The 18,203-nt window shown below is 40.4% G+C and overlaps 1 protein-coding gene across 1 annotated transcript; it reads left to right on the top strand.

Moving 5' to 3' along the window:
• The first annotated feature begins 3,319 nt into the window (after positions 1-3,319).
• On the top strand, positions 3,320-6,649 carry LOC114554949 (tripartite motif-containing protein 35-like). The gene is made up of 2 exons (XM_028577058.1): positions 3,320-3,658; positions 5,058-6,649. Exons 1-2 carry the CDS (start codon positions 3,320-3,322, stop codon positions 6,420-6,422), a joined length of 1,704 nt encoding a protein of 567 aa, XP_028432859.1. The 3' UTR covers positions 6,423-6,649.
• The last annotated feature ends 11,554 nt before the right edge of the window (positions 6,650-18,203 follow it).

Genomic DNA, 18,203 nt, shown 5'->3' with positions numbered 1-18,203 from the left:
TCGCCCGTGCCAAAAACCGCCACTGGTCGTCGTGGAAGGAGAAAGGAATGTTGTTTTTGGCACACAGCATTGCCATTTTTACCTCTGCACGTGTGACCTGGTCTGCCTCGGTGGCATTTCTCGTCACAAATGTTGACATCGCCTGGGCATGTTTTTGTGCCTTTTGCGCTTGGGCTTGGCGGATTTCTCGTGCTGACATACATCATTCTTTCCCCCGTGTGAGATGCTAAAGTCGCAGTTACAAAACGTACAAAACGCGTGACTGTCCCCCACCCTGCTCCTCTTCAGAAAAGTAAATTCGCTGTCCCATTGATTGCGGTATTTACATGAAGGTTTTGGTTTTTTGGCAGGAGTGCTTTCCGTCGTATCGTCCATCATAATTTTTTCTTTTTTTTCCCTGCGAGGCTAGTGACAGAGCTCAGATTGGGAATGTTTTTTTGTTTTTTTACTCCGCCCGGGCCCGGGGTATTATTATTTTTTAATAACGCAGGTGAAAATACGGGAGATTTACAGGAAAATACTAATACGTGAGGACGGTGGGAAAGAAGGGTAAAATACGGGACTTTCCCGGCCAAAACGGGATACTTGACAGGTATGTGCTAATGACTACTTTTTTGATGTGTTGCTCACATCTGACTGAACCAATGGAGCTGGTAATATTGTACATAATGGTAAATATTAAACCAGATTTGATCCTATATTACTCAAAAGTGTGGAACAGAATGGCTGAATGTCTGCTAATGCTTTAGTTGACGGCCTGCAGTGTAATTCTTCCTTATTCACAGTATAATTACTGCTGCTGTTGAAGGTAAACACTACATACTCTTTGGTGGAAAGTACTGTACTAAAAGTCTGACTCCATCTGAGTTCTGGGTTTAAAAATGGAAACGCCCACTTAACCTTTAGCCTCCAGCAAAAAGCAGTGACGTAGGTTACCACAAGTTGATCCATATGAATAATGTGAACGCTAGCACTAGCTGAGTTAACATTAGCTGTGCTACATTTGGACGTAATGTGACACAGAAGCTTGTTAGTTAATGTTAGGGTTAACTTGTTTTTTAGTTAATGTTAGTTTGCTTCCAAAAGTCTAATTACGGTACAGTGCGTACTGATACATAGATGTAGGTACGAGGAAAAAAGATGAGCATTTAGCAAAATAATATATCAATCTGGGAACATACTGTATATTGGGATTGGGAATGAAAAACATAAACTGTGGTATTTTTAACACCCAGGTTCCTATAATAATATGTTGGGTTGCAGTATGGGGAATGGTGGGCGTCGTTTTAAAGAAGCCATATTCACCTAGCCTCGTGAGACCGTCCTGATCTTGCACGCTCCAGTTTTCCATTCGCAGATCAGTCTGGCATCTTGAGATAGAGAAAATTTGGATGTGTTGGTTTTGAGGTGGGATTAGGTGTGACGCAACGAGAAGCGTCTATCACCAACATAGGTGGTGATAGACAGATGGTTTATCCAATCAGCTAACCAGTATTTAAAGACAGCAGTAGCCCTAATTCTGTTAGCCGCTCGCTAATGCTTTTTTTTCTTGGATCCTTCTTTTGGAATATGAACGGGGAATCTGAAATGGTGCCTTTTATTCGTAAATTCTTGTTACACAAACGGCAAATATCCTTTACCGACATGTTGCTTGCTTGCTGAGCTAACGAGCTATGCTTTGCCTGCAGCAGTAAGGGTAGCCCGGCTCGTGATTGTATTTTCATACGCTTTGTTGATCTGATTGGTTGATTTGGCCCGTCTATCACCAACATAGGTGGTGATATACAGATGGTTTATCCAATCAGCTAACCAGTATTTTCGCCCCTTCCCAAAAGTTCTACAACGGTAAGTTCCAGATGGATATGCCAAGCAAATGCGAAGCAATCCATCTGGCGGAGTCAGGTTAATATTCACCTCCTTATGATCCGATAAATAAACCTCACCAAAAAAAATTGCACACAAATTGCACACATTGTAGTCTGGAACAACATACATTGGTAGAGGTTGTTGCGGTCTGGATGAGTTTGGCACGCCTTGAACTGTCCACATGGCATTTATAGGTGGGCCAATCATGAACCATCTTTGCCTTCCCTAGTGAGCAAGTGGTCAACGGATTCTGGCTTGTTTATGGCTAACTAAAGACTTGTATTTAAAAGAGATGGATAGTTGTGCAGAGATTCCAGGGAGGAATCATTCTATAAACCACTTGATGTGGAACTACCATTGCAAATTGGGGTTATGAAGGCGTGCAAGGCTGATGTGGCCTCCATCAAAGGAAGAGCAGACATAAATGAAGCAACACAAGGACATGTTGCAACATGCATGGTTGAAGTTAGTAGGCAGTGGCGCAGGGGAAGGGAGGGTGCTTGCATCCCAATGGCACACCTTAAGTACAAACTTCCTCTCTCCAACAATATTCCATGTTAAACTTTTTTCCTTGATGTCTCATGGTCTTCCATTTCCAGAATATCCCTGGGATTTTACTACATTAAACCAGGGTTCTCAAGTTTTATCAAATTTTTGGAGTGAGATTACATGCGTCAGGGGAGGAGCCATCCCAATTTTTGCCGCAGTGGCCCCTCTATTTACACCCCAACCCCACCACCTTTTTGCTAGGACTTCAATTTTACCCATTGCTCATAATTAACCAGCACAAATAGAAACTATGACAATTGGTGAATCTGATAAATGACAGCAACATTACCACCAGTCTTTTGGTTTTCATATGAACCATGTACCTTGGTCTCTTGTTCTATTATGCCACTAACCAAAGCTGAAGCATAAAACTTTGCAATCCCACTTGCTGACTTAAGTGCCTGTTCTTTGGCCTGATGCCCTTTGCTTTTAACATGCCTGTTGACATCAGTCACATATTGATGGGCACATGAATTCTTGTGTCTGCAAACAGAGCACCAGTAGTAGGAGCTGGTACTGCCTTTGGTGATAAATGGCCATTTGGTTGACCACTCATTTTTGAAAGTACAACTATAAGTGGCTGCTCCAGTTAAACCTTTCCTCTTCCCTGTCCTGTCCACTGAGTCTTCCACTGTCTCCTGTATGGTCTCTTCCACTGTCTCCCGTATGCTCTCTTCCACTGTCTCCCGTATGCTCTTGTCCACTGTCTCCTGTATGCTCTCTGTCTGCTCTCTTCCACTGTCTCCCGTATGCTCTCTTTCACTGTCTCCCGTGTGCTCTCTTCCACTGTCTCCCGTATGCTCTCTTCCACTGTCTCCCGTGTGCTCTCGTCCACTGTCTCCCGTATGCTCTTGTCCACTGTCTCCTGTATGCTCTCTGTCTGCTCTCTTCCACTGTCTCCCGTATGCTCTCTGCAACTGTCTCCCGTGTGCTCTCGTCCACTGTCTCCCGTGTGCTCTCTTCCACTGTCTCCCGTATGCTCTCTTCCACTGTCTCCCGTGTGCTCTCTTCCACTGTCTCCCGTATGCTCTCTTCCACTGTCTCCCGTATGCTCTCTTCCACTGTCTCCCGTATGCTCTCTTCCACTGTCTCCCGTATGCTCTCTTCCACTGTCTCCCGTATGCTCTATTCAACTGTCTCCCGTGTGCTCTCGTCCACTGTCTCCTGTATGCTCTCTTCCACCACCCCGCCTACTGTCTCCCTTGATGTCTTCTCCACCGTCTCTGCCACCATCTCTTCCACTGTCTCCTCCTCTGATCTGGAAACCTTTTTAGGGGGCTTACTCTTTGGTGCCCAGAACAAAAAAATATTCCTAGACAAATGCAATGAATAATGTAGGCCTATGTTTTGACGTATTAAACATTATTGAAATATCCAGAGCACTCGGCTTGAATAAATGTAGTCTTAATGTAAGTAGAAAGACTATTAATACAGTATAATTTAAAATAAAACAAAGAAATACATCTTCACTCCTTACCATACCCTCCAACATTTCCCTAAGTTTCAGATAACGTAAGCCTTCCAAACGGAGCCCAATCTTGTGGTTGCAAAGCAGATAATTTAGCCACAAATTGGCTATATTACCAAATGTTCGGGCCTCTCTGGAGTAAATATTATTAAATGTTAGACAAGCTTTCTTCCATCTTACCTTCTCAGTGTGTTCACGCGTCTATGCTGCTTACTTAGTAACGGACGTACGGTGGCCGAGAATGTTCCGTGTGAATGTTGCCTATGTTGCCTAGTAACGAACTTACGGTGGCCGAGACTGTTTAACACAGGGGCAAACGATACGTGCTGGTGGCAGGAAACTTCACTCCTTTTGTCTGTAACTCGTCCATAATGTACAACATTAGCAAGACAACGTAGCGGGACAACTTTGCCTTCTCAGCGTGAGAAATACAAGGTCTGGCGTGTGAGCATGTGAACTGCTTGCGTGTGTCTCACTCATGTGAGCCTTGAGAATCCTGAGACTAACTGCCTCACAACATTCAAACTACTGTTGAACCTGAACACAACTGTTGCATAAGCACGCTGCACACTATCAGTCTTCATATCCAGCAATGAAACAGATCTTTGGAATGAGACACACCTCTGTGTTAGAGGTCAAGCAACAGCATTTCGCAGAAAATATGTGACAGAGCTCCACCCCTCACCTGACACAAATTTGCGTTTCCTAGGATGGCTAAGGCATGTCCCGCCCTACTCTGCCTTTGACTGGCTTCATGTTAAAACCTAACCAATCCAACCAATTAAGGCAACAAATAATAGACAATCAGAGGAAGAGTAGGGCGGGTCATGCCTTCACTATCCTAGGAAACCTGAGACAAACCAGGAAACAGTTCGTTTTTGGTCCTCACTACAGAGAGATGCACAAACTGAAAACAGACCATCAGATTCAGCTTCAGATCAAACTAACAACTTCCTCTGAGTGAGTTCAGCTACAGGAGAGAAAAGTGGAAAATACAACACTGCTGCTTCAACCTGCTGACACTCCACACACTGAAGGTGAGTTTGACTAAAAACATGACTCAAAGTGAAAGTAAATTTCAGTGAAGTTAGTAGAGGAGGAAGGGGAGTCATGCCTCACTGTACTTTCTGTCTTCTGTGTTTTCAGCTTCACTCAGAGATGAAATGGCTTTCAGAGGAAGGAGGATCTCTGCTGTCCGGTCTGTCATGATGTCTTTAGAAATCCTGTTCTTCTATCATGTAGCCACAGCTTCTGTAAAGACTGTCTGCAGAGCTGGTGGAGACAGAAACCAACACAGGAGTGTCCAGTTTGTAAGAGAAGATCTTCAAGGGATGAACCACCTGTTAGTCTGGTGTTGAAGAACCTGTGTGAGGCCTTCTTACTGGAGAGAGACCAGAGAGCTTCACAGGCTCTCTGCAGTCTGCACTCTGAGAAACTCAAACTCTTCTGTCTGGACCATCAGCAGCCAGTGTGTCTCGTCTGTCTGCATTCAGAAACACACTCCAACCACAGAATCAGACCCATCGATGAAGCTGCACGACAACACAGGAAGGAGCTTCAGGAAACGCTGGCGCCCTTAAAGGAGAAGTTAAAGGTTTTTGAACAAGTTCAAGTGAAGTTTGATCAGACAGCAAAACACATGAAGGTCCAAGCCCAATGCACAGAGACGCAGATTAAGGAGCAGTTTAAGAAGCTTCACCGGTTTCTAGAAGAGGAAGAGGAGGCCAGGTTGGCTGCACTGAGGGAGGAAGAGGAGCAGAAGAGTCGGAGACTGAAGGAGAAGATGGAGGCTCTGAGCAGAGAGATAGCAGCTCTTTCAGACACAGTCAGAGCCACAGAGGAGCAGCTGAGAGCTGGAGATGTCTCATTCCTGATCAACTACAAGGCTGCAGTGGAAAGAGTCCAGCAGCGCCCCCTGCTGGATGATCCACAGCTGCTCTCAGGAGCTCTGATAGATGAGGCCAAACACCTGGGCAACCTGAGCTTCAACATCTGGAACAAGATGAAGGACATGGTCTCCTACACTCCTGTGATTCTGGACCCAAACACTGCTAAACCCAACCTCATCCTGTCTGAAGATCTGACCAGTGTGAGACGGGGAGAGAGAAAGGAGCTTCCTGATAATCCAGAGAGGTTTGATAAATGCTGGTTTGTCCTGGGCTCTGAGGGGTTTAACTCAGGGACTCACAGCTGGGATGTCGAGGTTGGAGACAGTGAACGCTGGTCACTGGGAGTGTTAGCAGAGTCTTTCCAGAGGAAGGGAGACATAGAGTCTGGAATATGGAGAATAAAGTTCTATGAAGGTAAATACTTAGCATCCTCACTACCAGCTCCACCCACTGTTCTCGTAGTGCAGAAGAAGGTCCAGAGGATCAGATTGACTCTGGATTGGAAAAGAGGAAAGCTGTCGTTCTCTGATGCTGCTACTGACACACACATACACACCTTCACACACACTTTCACTGAGAGGATGTTGCCATATATTGGCAGTCCTTATAAAATGAAGATATTACCACTGAATGTGTGTGTGACAGTGTAGCAGAGCAGTTAAAAGATAAAGTGGACGATTAGGACAGCAACGTTGCGTAGACCCTATTGTTTTTGCCAGTATATTTCTTCTTTTTCCTAAGAAATTCATGTTCCCATGCCCGAAAACTCACCAAACTTTGCACAAAAGTCCGGTCACATACCAAATCAGTCTTATTTGTGTGCTAATAGTCCAGATGGTGGCGCTAAAGCAGCCATCTAAAATTCAATGAAACTGTAGCCCCAGTCCATGTCTACTTTTTTCAAAAACTGCAAAACTTCTTAAACCTATCTCCTCCCACATTTTTGCCTCCACTGACACCAAACTTTATCTCCAGACTGTCTTCCACAGGTTTACAATTCAGATTTTTTATATATATTAAAAATGGAGCTTACATTGCATGCAAACATTTAACTGCATACAGTATTGTAAACAAATACTGAAATTTCTTTGAATATAAATATTTGATGTTCATGGAAAAAATCACAAAATTCTGAGGTCTTTTAGCTCATTTTATCTTTTTTTTAATGTTTGAATTCTGTCCTCATCTACGCATGCAGTCAGTGCAAAATAGTTCAAAATTCTGCAGTTTCATGCAGTACTACCTCTTGTCTAATAAATGCCCTGAAGTCAGTTTTGTCATCACCCATATAATAACTCTCTGAGATCAGCACCTGCCTAAGGCATCAAAGGTTCAGAGTTTGAGCCTCTGGTGTTGCAAGATGTTCAAACTATATCTAATCAGGCATTGTGCTTTGGACCCCTTCCCATGTTTTAGATGTGGCTCAGCATCAACACATCTGTCTGAAATGATCAGTTCATGAGTTTGTGTCCTAGCTTAACATGCCACTGTGTACTCTACATTGTGCATTGCTGTTTAGAGACATACGTTTCTTAGAGTAGCTGTAGTTCAACAAGGTTGATACTGGTCTTTAGAGCAAGAGGTTCAATGTTTCGATCCCCTACGCATCAACCCTCACTTAAACAGGAGGCCTGTTCCTTGGGCATAATCAATGTGATTAGCAGGAATGTTTGGCACTTCTGCTGACAGAACTCTCATGTATTTGCCATTTTTCTCCTCTTCCTCTTCTTCATTGACCGTGTTTTCCTTTTACTCCTTAAAATGCTCGGCTTGGACCATCACTGCGGAGTAGCTATAATTTTACATTACATTCATCTAGCTGACACTTTAATCAAATAATGTATTGTAAATTAATTTACAATACAACTCAAATGTTGCAGGAATCCTGCTTAAACATCTGCATCAAATTTGCTGCTTCAAGTTCTGCAGTCAAAGGCAATAAGAGATAAACAGATTTTTGTTTTCATATGTCAAATTATTTCACTTAGGGCCCTATCTTGCACCCAGTGCAATTGACTTTGTAGAGCATGTATCATTTCTATTTTGCACCTGACGCACAGCAGACTTTTCCCTCCACAGACTCAGGTCGGTAAATTAGGGGATGAACTTGCGCTCCCGGGGGCAGTTCAGCAAAAAGAGGAGCTGTGTGTTCCGGCGCAAACGTTCCCTGGTGCTATTTTGCAGTTTCCAAAAACAATTCCCCCACAGACCAGGAAAAAGCTGGTCTAAAGTCAGTGGCGCATTATTCAGATGCTATTTTAAGTGTGCATGCTTGGCTGTAATGTAGAGCATACACTTTGCTTCTCTCATCTACACGGACCCAGCAGTTCCCATTTTTGCAAACCACACATAAATTCATGGAAAAATATGACCTTGTTTTACACAACATTTCCATGAATCATTGATGTGTTGATGACATAAATGAGGAAATATTAGAGGACTTAAGGAAATGTGATGTAGAACTGCATATGCTGATGCTACTTAACCCAAATGCCCCAGCAGCAGCACGGGAGAGGAGAGACAGAAGAGCTGCATCATCTATAGTGAGGTAATCTCTGTCTAATGTTAGACTACATTGCGAAAATACCAACCATGCATTCATAACTTCGTGATTCAGTGAGGGTGAGCCCAAAACATCGGAAAGTATGTTTGTGTGACATTTCTTTATTTACATTTTGTCAAAAAGAAAAATCAATAGCAAACGTTGATCTCCTTGGCTGTGAACCGCTCCTGGCGTGCGCCCATGGATGTATTAATCCGCCATTATAATAGCAATCCGCCATGGAACAAGCGCACCTGCTTTTAAAGGGAATGTGAGATAACGCTCTAATTGGTTTATTGCACGTTACACCCAAAGCACACCTATGAGTTATGTAGCTACTTCAGACCAACCCATTTTAGATTTGCGTCGGGCGCAAGAGTCATTTATCCCGCCGGTATAATAGCAACAGCGCCCGAGATCCGCCCAGAAAGCTACTTGCGTTTGGCGTTTGATACTTGCGTTTCAGATCATTAAAATAGGGCCATAAGTTTCTAATCTTCTCGTTTGTTTTTTTTTCAGCTTTTTTCTTTTTTATTGATACTGTTTTTTATTTGAAATTGTTTTTCATGTTTAATTAGTTTGACCTGTGTGTGTGGAGCCATGAAGACAGAAAACACTTTGTAGAAGCTCATTTGAGCCACAAAATCTTTTATCAAAAACTGCATGTTCGACTAGTCAATAATTCTTCAGTTTATAGATTTAAATCATGTTTAACTACATTAAATGCCTTTTAAATTCTCCAAAATATATGAACAATTTTCTATATGATGTAATAAAGAAAAGATGATTCTTTCTCAGCATTGAGAACAGGAAAAACCAACAGCTATAGTGAGTTGTTTAAACCTTTCTTTTTAATAAACTCTGTGTACACAAACAATGTTCTCAATGCTGAGTTCATGTGTAGAGCCCCTGGTGATACTTGGAGCAAAGTCTCATGTTGTGTCGAGCCTTCTTAGTGTTTTAAAAATAGTGATTTTGATGCGACCATAGTAGTGCCCCTAGCACTCCCATTCAAAAGGCCATTTGACCGAAAAACAAGTAATTATGCTTTTAAACGAAAGATTGAAATACGCTTTAAGGCGCGTCAAATGAAGGAACGTCAATTATTGCTTTCAGTGCGTTTGGTCCTTTGCGGTCAAACACCTCCACGGGGTTCCTGTACCTTTGGTGAATGGTGATGCATTCAACACAACACCGCCTAGCGTAAAGTCTGAAAAAGTGTTATAGTTGGCGTGACGATCCATTTTGCCAAAATAGAGGGAATAAAGGTTTATGAGAAAAACTCCAAATGACACATTGCATTGCCATGAAAGTGAAATGTTGTTGGAAGGCATCAGAATGTGCAGAGCCAGTCTGTCCAGTCCCGTTTCTGAGCAGGTGGTTGAACATATTGCATATAGATCCCTAAAGGGGTATTTCAGCAAAATACCACAAGGGAGATTTATTATGCACATCTGGTAGATTTATACTGCACATAATCTCACAGATGCCCTAAAACTGTTTATGGACTTGCAGAAATTAATTTAGTATTAGGGCTATTGGAATCTATGTATGAAGTAAAAATACAGTTTTTATTCCTTTAAAAAAAAAAATTATTGTAGCAGTAAAAAGCAGAGCAATTAAACATTACCAGTTGCGAGTGTGACTCAGTTTAGGTTTCCTGCTGTCCCACGCAGCGAGGACAGAGATTAAAATAGCACAAAGACTGCAAGACGAACAAAGGCATAAAAGGTAAAAAGTAAGAAAAACATTCTTCATAAGCTTCGTGAGGGCTGTGCAAACAAACAAAGTGTTTAAAAAGAATATAGCATTTGGCAGAAAACTGCATACATTAAATGTATGACTGAGATAATAGTTTGGTTGTTGAAAGGCTCTGTTATGCGATATGGGCTTATATTCCACATTTTAGTATTTGTTAAATTTTTAAAAGCAGGTATAGAGACAAACAATTGGCACTACAGTATGCAACTAAAGGCACAAATGCTAACAAAATGCCTGTAGCTAGCTAAAACATGAGATTTAAGCATGTTAAAGGATTATTTTAGCAACCTTTGTCTACCAGAGAGGACAAGTTAGCTGTTCTGAAGCTAACTTTTGCCATGTGTTAGCAAACTAAGGCACTTGCAAACACAATACTAGCTTTCTAAATGTATCCACATTGGTAACAAAATGCTTTAGCTTAACTTACAGAAATATAGTTAGCCTTAAACTGACCTTTGGATATTTGACTAACAAAATACTTGCTGCAAAATGTAACGTCAGACCTAACGTTAGCTTACTGTCTTCCCATTCTTCCTGCTGATTCCTCATTCCGTTTCTACTTTTGTCTTCATAAATGGTCCATTTTTGAGTTCGGCATCTTTTAAAAACTTTGTTAAAGATTCTTTACATTACATCCCAGTAAGCACACATACGTCGCCACAATGTATTGGCGATGTAATCAGAATGCGGCAGGGATACGTAGTAGATTGCTCGTTTGCTCACTGGCACGACGTCCCGGGACGTCGCTGCTTACGTTTAAACCACATGTAGCCGCTCTCTCCGCGACGTGTATATATATATACATCGTTCCAACGTATTTCATACATCTTACAGATGCACAAATATACATCGTTCTTACGTATGTCATACATTGTACAGATGCACTCATATACATCGTTCTTACGTATGCTATACGTCGTAAAGATGCACTCATATACATCGTTCTTACGTATGTCATACATCGTACAGATGCGGGCTCATATACATCGTGCCAACATCTCCTATACATCTTACAGATGCAGTCTCACGCACATCTTCCTGACATCTGTTATACGTAGTAAAGACGTCAGGAAGATGTGCCAATCAATTGATCCTGCATTAATCCATTTAACAAAACTGGTCAGTATAGGTCACACACAATTACTTTAAATATCTTTACTAAATTGAATTCCTAAAGTAAGATAGATAAATCATACACAATTACTTATAATTATACATTTTATTTATAAAGCGCTTTTCAGGGTACTCAAAGACAATTTACAAATTATTATAGAAAATAAACACTGTAACACATTAAAAGCTATTCTTGTATGTAGCTAGATTTTGGAATAATCATCCTACTGTGATCTATACTAAGGGCTAATGTACAAAACACTATTAAAAGCTTAAACCTGTGTTTTCAGGCAAAGAGCTGGGGCACGCACGTTTCCTGAGAACGGTGTGCAGCGGCTTAAGTTATGTTTTCTCTCTTTGGTGGATGTGCCTCTCGATTATTGGCTGTGTTCCAGGTGATACCCAATTATTAGAGACGTGTCTGTAAACCCGTGGTAACAAAAAGGCGCTTGCGTACACAACAGGATGTTTTAAAAAACGTCACTTTCTAAATTTTGTGATACCTATGGGATCATGGTAATGTTATTTGAACCCAAAGACACTGAACAATTGAGCCAAGAATAACATGTATTTATTAAAAAAATTAATAATTTTTCTTAATCTGTAGGAGTTGCTGAAATATACAGTATTTCTCTCTTTTGACTACAAACTCCATCCATCCATCCATCTTCATCCGCTTATCCGGTGTCGGGTCGCGGGGGGAGCAGCTCCAGCAGGGGACCCCAAACTTCCCTACAAACTCCCTACAAACTCGTGAGCTGTATATGTGTACATGTTTGAGAACAAAAACTAATTGTCACACTGTATTGTTCACTGTCTATCATAATGTCAATTATTTCAGTAGCCCCAAAAAAAAAAAAAAAATGCTGTCCCTGCTACAACCTCTGCTCCAGTCTGTTGCCAGTCGGGGAAGTCCTTGATGGCCGGCTTCGTACTCAGGAAAGTAGGATTCCTCGGTGGTGGTGGTGGTGCTGCTGCTGCTGTGTCAAGAACAGAAGATTTGGGTTTTGTGCGTTATTTGAAGAAGTCTCTTTTAATGGTTGAGTTTTTTTTTATTTTATTTTTTTGCAGATGTGAATAGAAGACCGGTTTCATTAAGCAGAATATGGCAAGCCAAATGTCGTTAACGTAGTTAAATTCTCCGCTAAATTTTCCTCAGAAGCTCCAATTCAGCCTTTCAATAGAATTGAACAGTAAGGCCATTTGGTCAGCAGGGGCGGGGCTGCAGTCTGTGCAGTTTAATTTTGGAAGAAGTTCAAGATCCACAACAGGTGGGCTGTTTACGGTAGAAGGGATACAGCTACGGCCAAAAGTTATACAAAAATCCTGCTAAATCTAGACTAATATAATAATATACAGTATTTGTTATACTTTCACCCTGGAAAACGTGTTTTGTTCCTCTAGAGTTTTAATTCAAACCACGATCTGTTTCCTGAACTGAAGTCGTATTGGTGCATAAACTTAACTGTTGTCACCGTAGCTGTATCCCATCAATCAATTTTTGTAAACTTACCACAGATGATTTGGCAAAGTAATGTCTGGGAATATGGCAACTTTCCACATTTCCCCGTTGAATATCTTGGTCATCATGGCAATTGAGAGATCTGAAAAATACACACATAAAAAATTTAAAAAAGATAAGATCCTTAATTAATCCCACAGTGGAGGACATTTTCAGTGATATGGCACCAAAAAGAAAGAGCAATGACAAAAGCATCAGTAAAAATTGCAAGAATAAAGCAGTTAAAACAGTTAAGTATACAGACAGAAAGTTTAATAACACGGTATTCACAGTATTGCACAGAGTAGTTATTGATATTGCATAATAAGGTGTACATTGATGTTGCACATGAGTAAATTGTCAGATAGGGTGCGTGTGGTCTACTTGGAGCAGTGTTGATTATAAAGTCTGACAGCAGCAGGAAGGACGTGTGGTATCTCTCCTTCACTGCACGTTAGGGTTACATTTGAATACAAAATGTAACCTAAGTACAACTTCCAAAGGGTTAATATTTACTGTTAATAGATGGATATGCTTTAATAATAGTTTATTACCTACCCATTTCAAAGTCTGTGTAGGTCTTCTTCTTTGGCTTCCTCTTCTAGAATCATTAGTGCCTCTTCCTCTGAGCAGGCCAATTCAGCAGTGGTCGTCAAATCAGTTTTCAAACTCCTTTTCCTCTTATGTGAAAGAGATTAATATACAGAGGTAATAATTCAAGTACAATGTAATAGATAGAGAAAGTCTAGGAACCCTTGACCACACAGGGGGTTGAAAAATAGAGCATAGGAATCATGAGTGGCTAGATAGATTGGGATTACAGGTGTATAATTTGCATCATGCAACAAACTAATATGACAGTAACATACTCTTTTCACTTGTTGATCAGGCTTATACATACACAACTATTATTTTGGTATGATGTCCTTCATCTCTGCATTGCCTTCTCTCCCACCTCCTGCCCACGTTTTCTGATCTTCCACTATACATCATACCAACATAAAAACAGACACACTATGTGAAAGCTACTATCAAAAAATACTGCTCTTTTGTGAGGATGCAGTATTTTTAGTATTGCAACTACTGTTTTGCAATGAATACGATGTATTCCTGACATTTTGTAGAAGATGGTGATATTCTTAGCAAGAACCCCCTTTTTAATGAGGGATAACTAGTGAAACAAGCAAGCAAACATCAACTAACAGTTTACCAAAGTTACCCTTGCTATAAACATTATAGCACACATATGTTGCCACCATAGACAGTATATAGGTCGCCACAATGTATTGGCGATGTAATCAGAATGCGGCAGGGATACGTAGTAGATTGCTCGTTTGCTCACTGGCACGACGTCCCCGGGACGTCGCTGCTGTACGTTTCAACGACATGTAGCCGCTCTCTCTGCGACGAGTATATATATATATCGTTCCAACGTATTTCATACATCTTACAGATGCACTCATATACATAGTTCTAACGGAAAAATGGAAAAGTACCAATCAAATTATTGTGATATTGATAATTGTATTGATCTCAAAGTCAAATGTGATTCAATATGTCCATCAAACGTGTTTAGTCCCTGTTAAAGCCAATTATAAACCGCTAATGTCAATTTTATGTAACGTTAGTTAGGCTTATGGTCAATTTAGCTTCAACAAAAAGTAAAACATAAAGTTAAGTGACTGGGCAGTAACTACAGTTCAAACCAAAAAGTAAATTGTTTTTATGTTAATTAATCAACTAATTATCCTAAAATTATCCTAATCCTAAAATTAATTTCACATAGTGTTATTTTGGTAATAAGCAGGGTAAAAATAAAACATTATATTCACAATGTAATAAGTACGAATGTTAGCCTGCCATTAGATAGCCGCTGAACCTCTTCACCTTTTTTAAATATGATTTAACGTTAGTTGGCAGATTAGCTAACCAGCTAGCTAACGCTACATGCCGAATTTAGCTTTACATTTTGATTCTATAACGACTCTTCAGCTCCAGATGTTCCCAGTTGAGGTTCAGTTCCATTTAAGCTCCCCAAAAAAAATCTAATTAACCAATATGAGCAAAGTATGGTGTGGCACTCATAACGTTAAGGGATATCGGGTAACGTTCAATTAGCTAGCTATCTAGCAGCCTAACGTTAGCTAACGTTACTGGCCTGTACTGCAACTGACATAGCTAGCTAGGTAACGTTAACTTTACATTCAGATTCAGTCAGATTAGTACATTTAACTAGGTAGAGCACGGATATTTTAATTTTAAATTAATGTGAAAAAGGGCGGCTAGTGCAATGTTAGCCTGATCTAACGGCTCTTTTTTATTTTTTATCTAACGGCTCTAAAGTTACTTTAAACCATGACATGGCATAACTTAGCTACTAGCTAGCTAGCTAACACATCTTGTTATTTGTCAGATGAACATCAACTTCCACATGAAAAAACGTCAAAATATTTGTATTAACGTTATGTTAAGATGAAATAATGCTTACCATAGGGTTTGACAGCAGCAACGAAGCAGTCTCCATCCTAACCCTTGGTAGACTGTGGCAACTTTTTTTCCTTCCTTTGTCCACTGTGGCGCGAATATGTTGCTGGGCAGAATTGAGATTCACTGTCCATCATATCAACAGTGTGTGTGTACAGTAAAGACATCCAGACGCTCAATAAACAACGCTTCCAAATGACCCGCGAACAACTGAGGAACTTGTAATACATCTAACATACATAGTTAATACGTTGCTGCGATGTATAGATTTCCATCATAATAAGACATCCAGACGCTCATTAAACAACGCTTCCAAATGACCCGCGAACAACTGAGGAACTTGTAATGCATATAACAGACATAGTTAGCTAATACGTTGCTGCGATGTATATTTTTTTATCATAATGTAAGGGATTTTATTGTATAATCTATCAGTTGAAGCTTAAGAGGAAGTTATAGTAAACAACTTTTTATTTTGACGGGGAAAAAGGGAAGTGGAAAAAGCGTTGTATTTTCTGACCGTTGACTGTTGGGGAAAAATAAAGTGAAACGTGCAGTGCCGTCTTGGTTCTGGAAGCCCGTGTCTTTATTTTTGAGGCAAACAGTGAGTCTAGAGTAGACAATATAAGAAACGCTCGGTTAAAATAATAAGACGCCCAGACGCTCATTAAACGATGCTTCCAAATGACCCGCGAACAACTGAGGAACTTGTAATACATCTAACCGACATAGTTTATACGTTGCTGCGATGTATAGATTTCCATCATAATAAGACATCCAGACGCTCATTAAACGACGCTTAAGAATGACCCGCGATCAATTGCAGATGAAGCGTACGTCGTGGCGACGTATGTGTGCTTACTGGGATAGTGCGTCAAACTCTGCATAACAAGGCAGGTTGGAGTAGTGGGTGGATTAAAAAACACAGGACTTCTCAGTCAGGAGTTTCTTTCAACTTTACGGAACAAACAGAGCTACTTCACGTTCTGCCACGTGCGTAACATGATGTAACGTAGGTAAGTTCTGTTACTAAACGTTACCAGACTGCGACCGTTTCACAATGTTAATGTGTTAACTGTGTCCGTTACGTTTAGATATGAATATGGAAGACACTTCTATGGGTCGTTTTACATGGTATGATATCTAAGCGGATTCATGGATGTTTATTCAGATGATCACACCTTCACATTAGACTTGAGTTATGACTCGGAGAAGTCAAGAGAGAGTAGAAATGTTGATGCGAATTGTGGCCGTTGTCTGCGATGCTTTAGATTGCGTCCATGGAGAAAACTTATATGAATATTTGTTTGTACTTTATCCATTGGTTGAAAAGTTCTGTGGTAGTAAGAGCCCTTATTGGAAGTACAACTGCATAAAGATTCAAGACTGAATTCAGAGAAAAGAGATCCAGTGCTTTAAATTGACACAGCCAACCTGCCAAATGCCAGTAAAACATCATTTTGGCAGGTAACATTGTAAAGTGACTTACCAATTTGGCTGTTTGAATTGTCCGGCTGCAGAAATGATGTGACAAGTTGGTGTTTGTTCTGTTTTTTCCGCTAAAACTACTGGACAGTTTTGTGTGTGTTTTGCTTGGAAACGTAATCTTCATCTGGCAACTTGGCTTGTAGAACTAATCCTACATTTGAACACTGAATACTGTGTGGTGACGTGTCGTACAACCGTTGGCTAAGTGCCTGACGCGTGTGGTATCAATTATGGAACGGTGCGAAACAAACCAGAGCAGCTGAAATTAAGTAGTAAAATTAGCTAGGGAACAAAACCAAACATGTAGCTAGTGGAAAATGTGATTGACTGGTAACTTAACAGTGCCGTAGGTAGGATTGCAAAGATCCAGGACTTAACCAAAAAATTTGAACATGAACAACTTCTCTGTCCTTCTTCCCCCCCTTTCCGCTAAAGCCCAAAACGGTCTCCTAAGCCCCTCCCCCCACAAGGGAGAATGAATGCGTGTGCATGAGCAGTGATTGACACGCAGTTAGCCCTGATTGGTGCATCTGAACAGGGAGCGGTGGATTTAGGCTGTAGGTGGTGCCAGAGGAGCCAGATATTTTTTTTAAATGACCTGCTTCATGTAGTTCTACTTGAACATAGAGTCAGTTTCAGCAAATATGACAGAAATTTAGTTTTATAAGGCTTACCTACTGCACCTTTAAAATCTACTAGCCATGTTGGCTGGTGATTAAAAAAAGTAAATTTAACCCTCTGAGGTCTAAGGGCATTTTCACATATCTTCTTAAGGTATTTGCATAACTGATCCTTGTGTGTTTCATATCAAAATGTTCAGAACAAACTCAGCTTTCCGTATAGTGACGCCTAAATGTTTTCTAGAGCAATGTGTAAAGAGATAATTTGGCGCTAAAGCTGAAACGATGTTCCCCAAGTCTCTTTTTAAGACAAACCTTAATTTATTATGTATAGTATGAATTGTTTTGGTGCTTGAAATGAGTTTAGCAAAGTCTTTAGGTTCACAAAGTAGTGTTAATATATGATAAAAACAGTAGATAAATGTCTGAAATGAAATATTGATATATATCGCTTTTTGACACACACACACACACACACACACACACTCAGTAAGGTTAAATCAGTTTTGTCAAACATCGCTTGGATGCGCCGGTGAGTCTTTCGTCTAGGCCTTGGTTATATCACTCCATAAACAAAAAAAATTAAGCAAGACAATCAAGTTTTCACTTTTATTGACATTTCATTGATAACAGAACATGGTGTTGTTGGTATATAATTGGCGTGGGATAGTAAAACCAAACCAAACATAGCAAAAAAAAAATCCCAAATGTGCTCCAGTTATGTTAGCATTTTAAATAAACTTTCTCTCAATAGAAATAAATCTGGAATAATCTTCTCAAGTCATAAACGTAAACATGCTTATGCAACATAAGCATTATCATAAAAATGGTTGAACATTATGTGCAAATGATGATCATCTTAAATAAGAGAAATAAAAATACAAAACTTTTCAAAAACCTTTTGTTCATCTTCATATTTACA

Source organism: Perca flavescens, chromosome 4 (assembly GCF_004354835.1).
Source record: "Perca flavescens isolate YP-PL-M2 chromosome 4, PFLA_1.0, whole genome shotgun sequence".
NCBI classification, from domain to species: domain Eukaryota; kingdom Metazoa; phylum Chordata; class Actinopteri; order Perciformes; family Percidae; genus Perca; species Perca flavescens.
Note: the sequence above shows the minus strand (reverse complement) of the source record. Positions and strands in the feature narration are given on the sequence as shown.

Bases quoted from the DNA above. Each gene is read 5' to 3' on its own strand.
- LOC114554949 (XM_028577058.1), top strand. From the start codon at position 3,320: ATGCTCTCTGCAACTGTCTCCCGTGTGCTCTCGTCCACTGTCTCCCGT. The intron at 3,659-5,057 runs GTCTCCTCCTCT...AATGGCTTTCAG, and splicing joins CTGCCACCATCTCTTCCACT to AGGAAGGAGGATCTCTGCTG.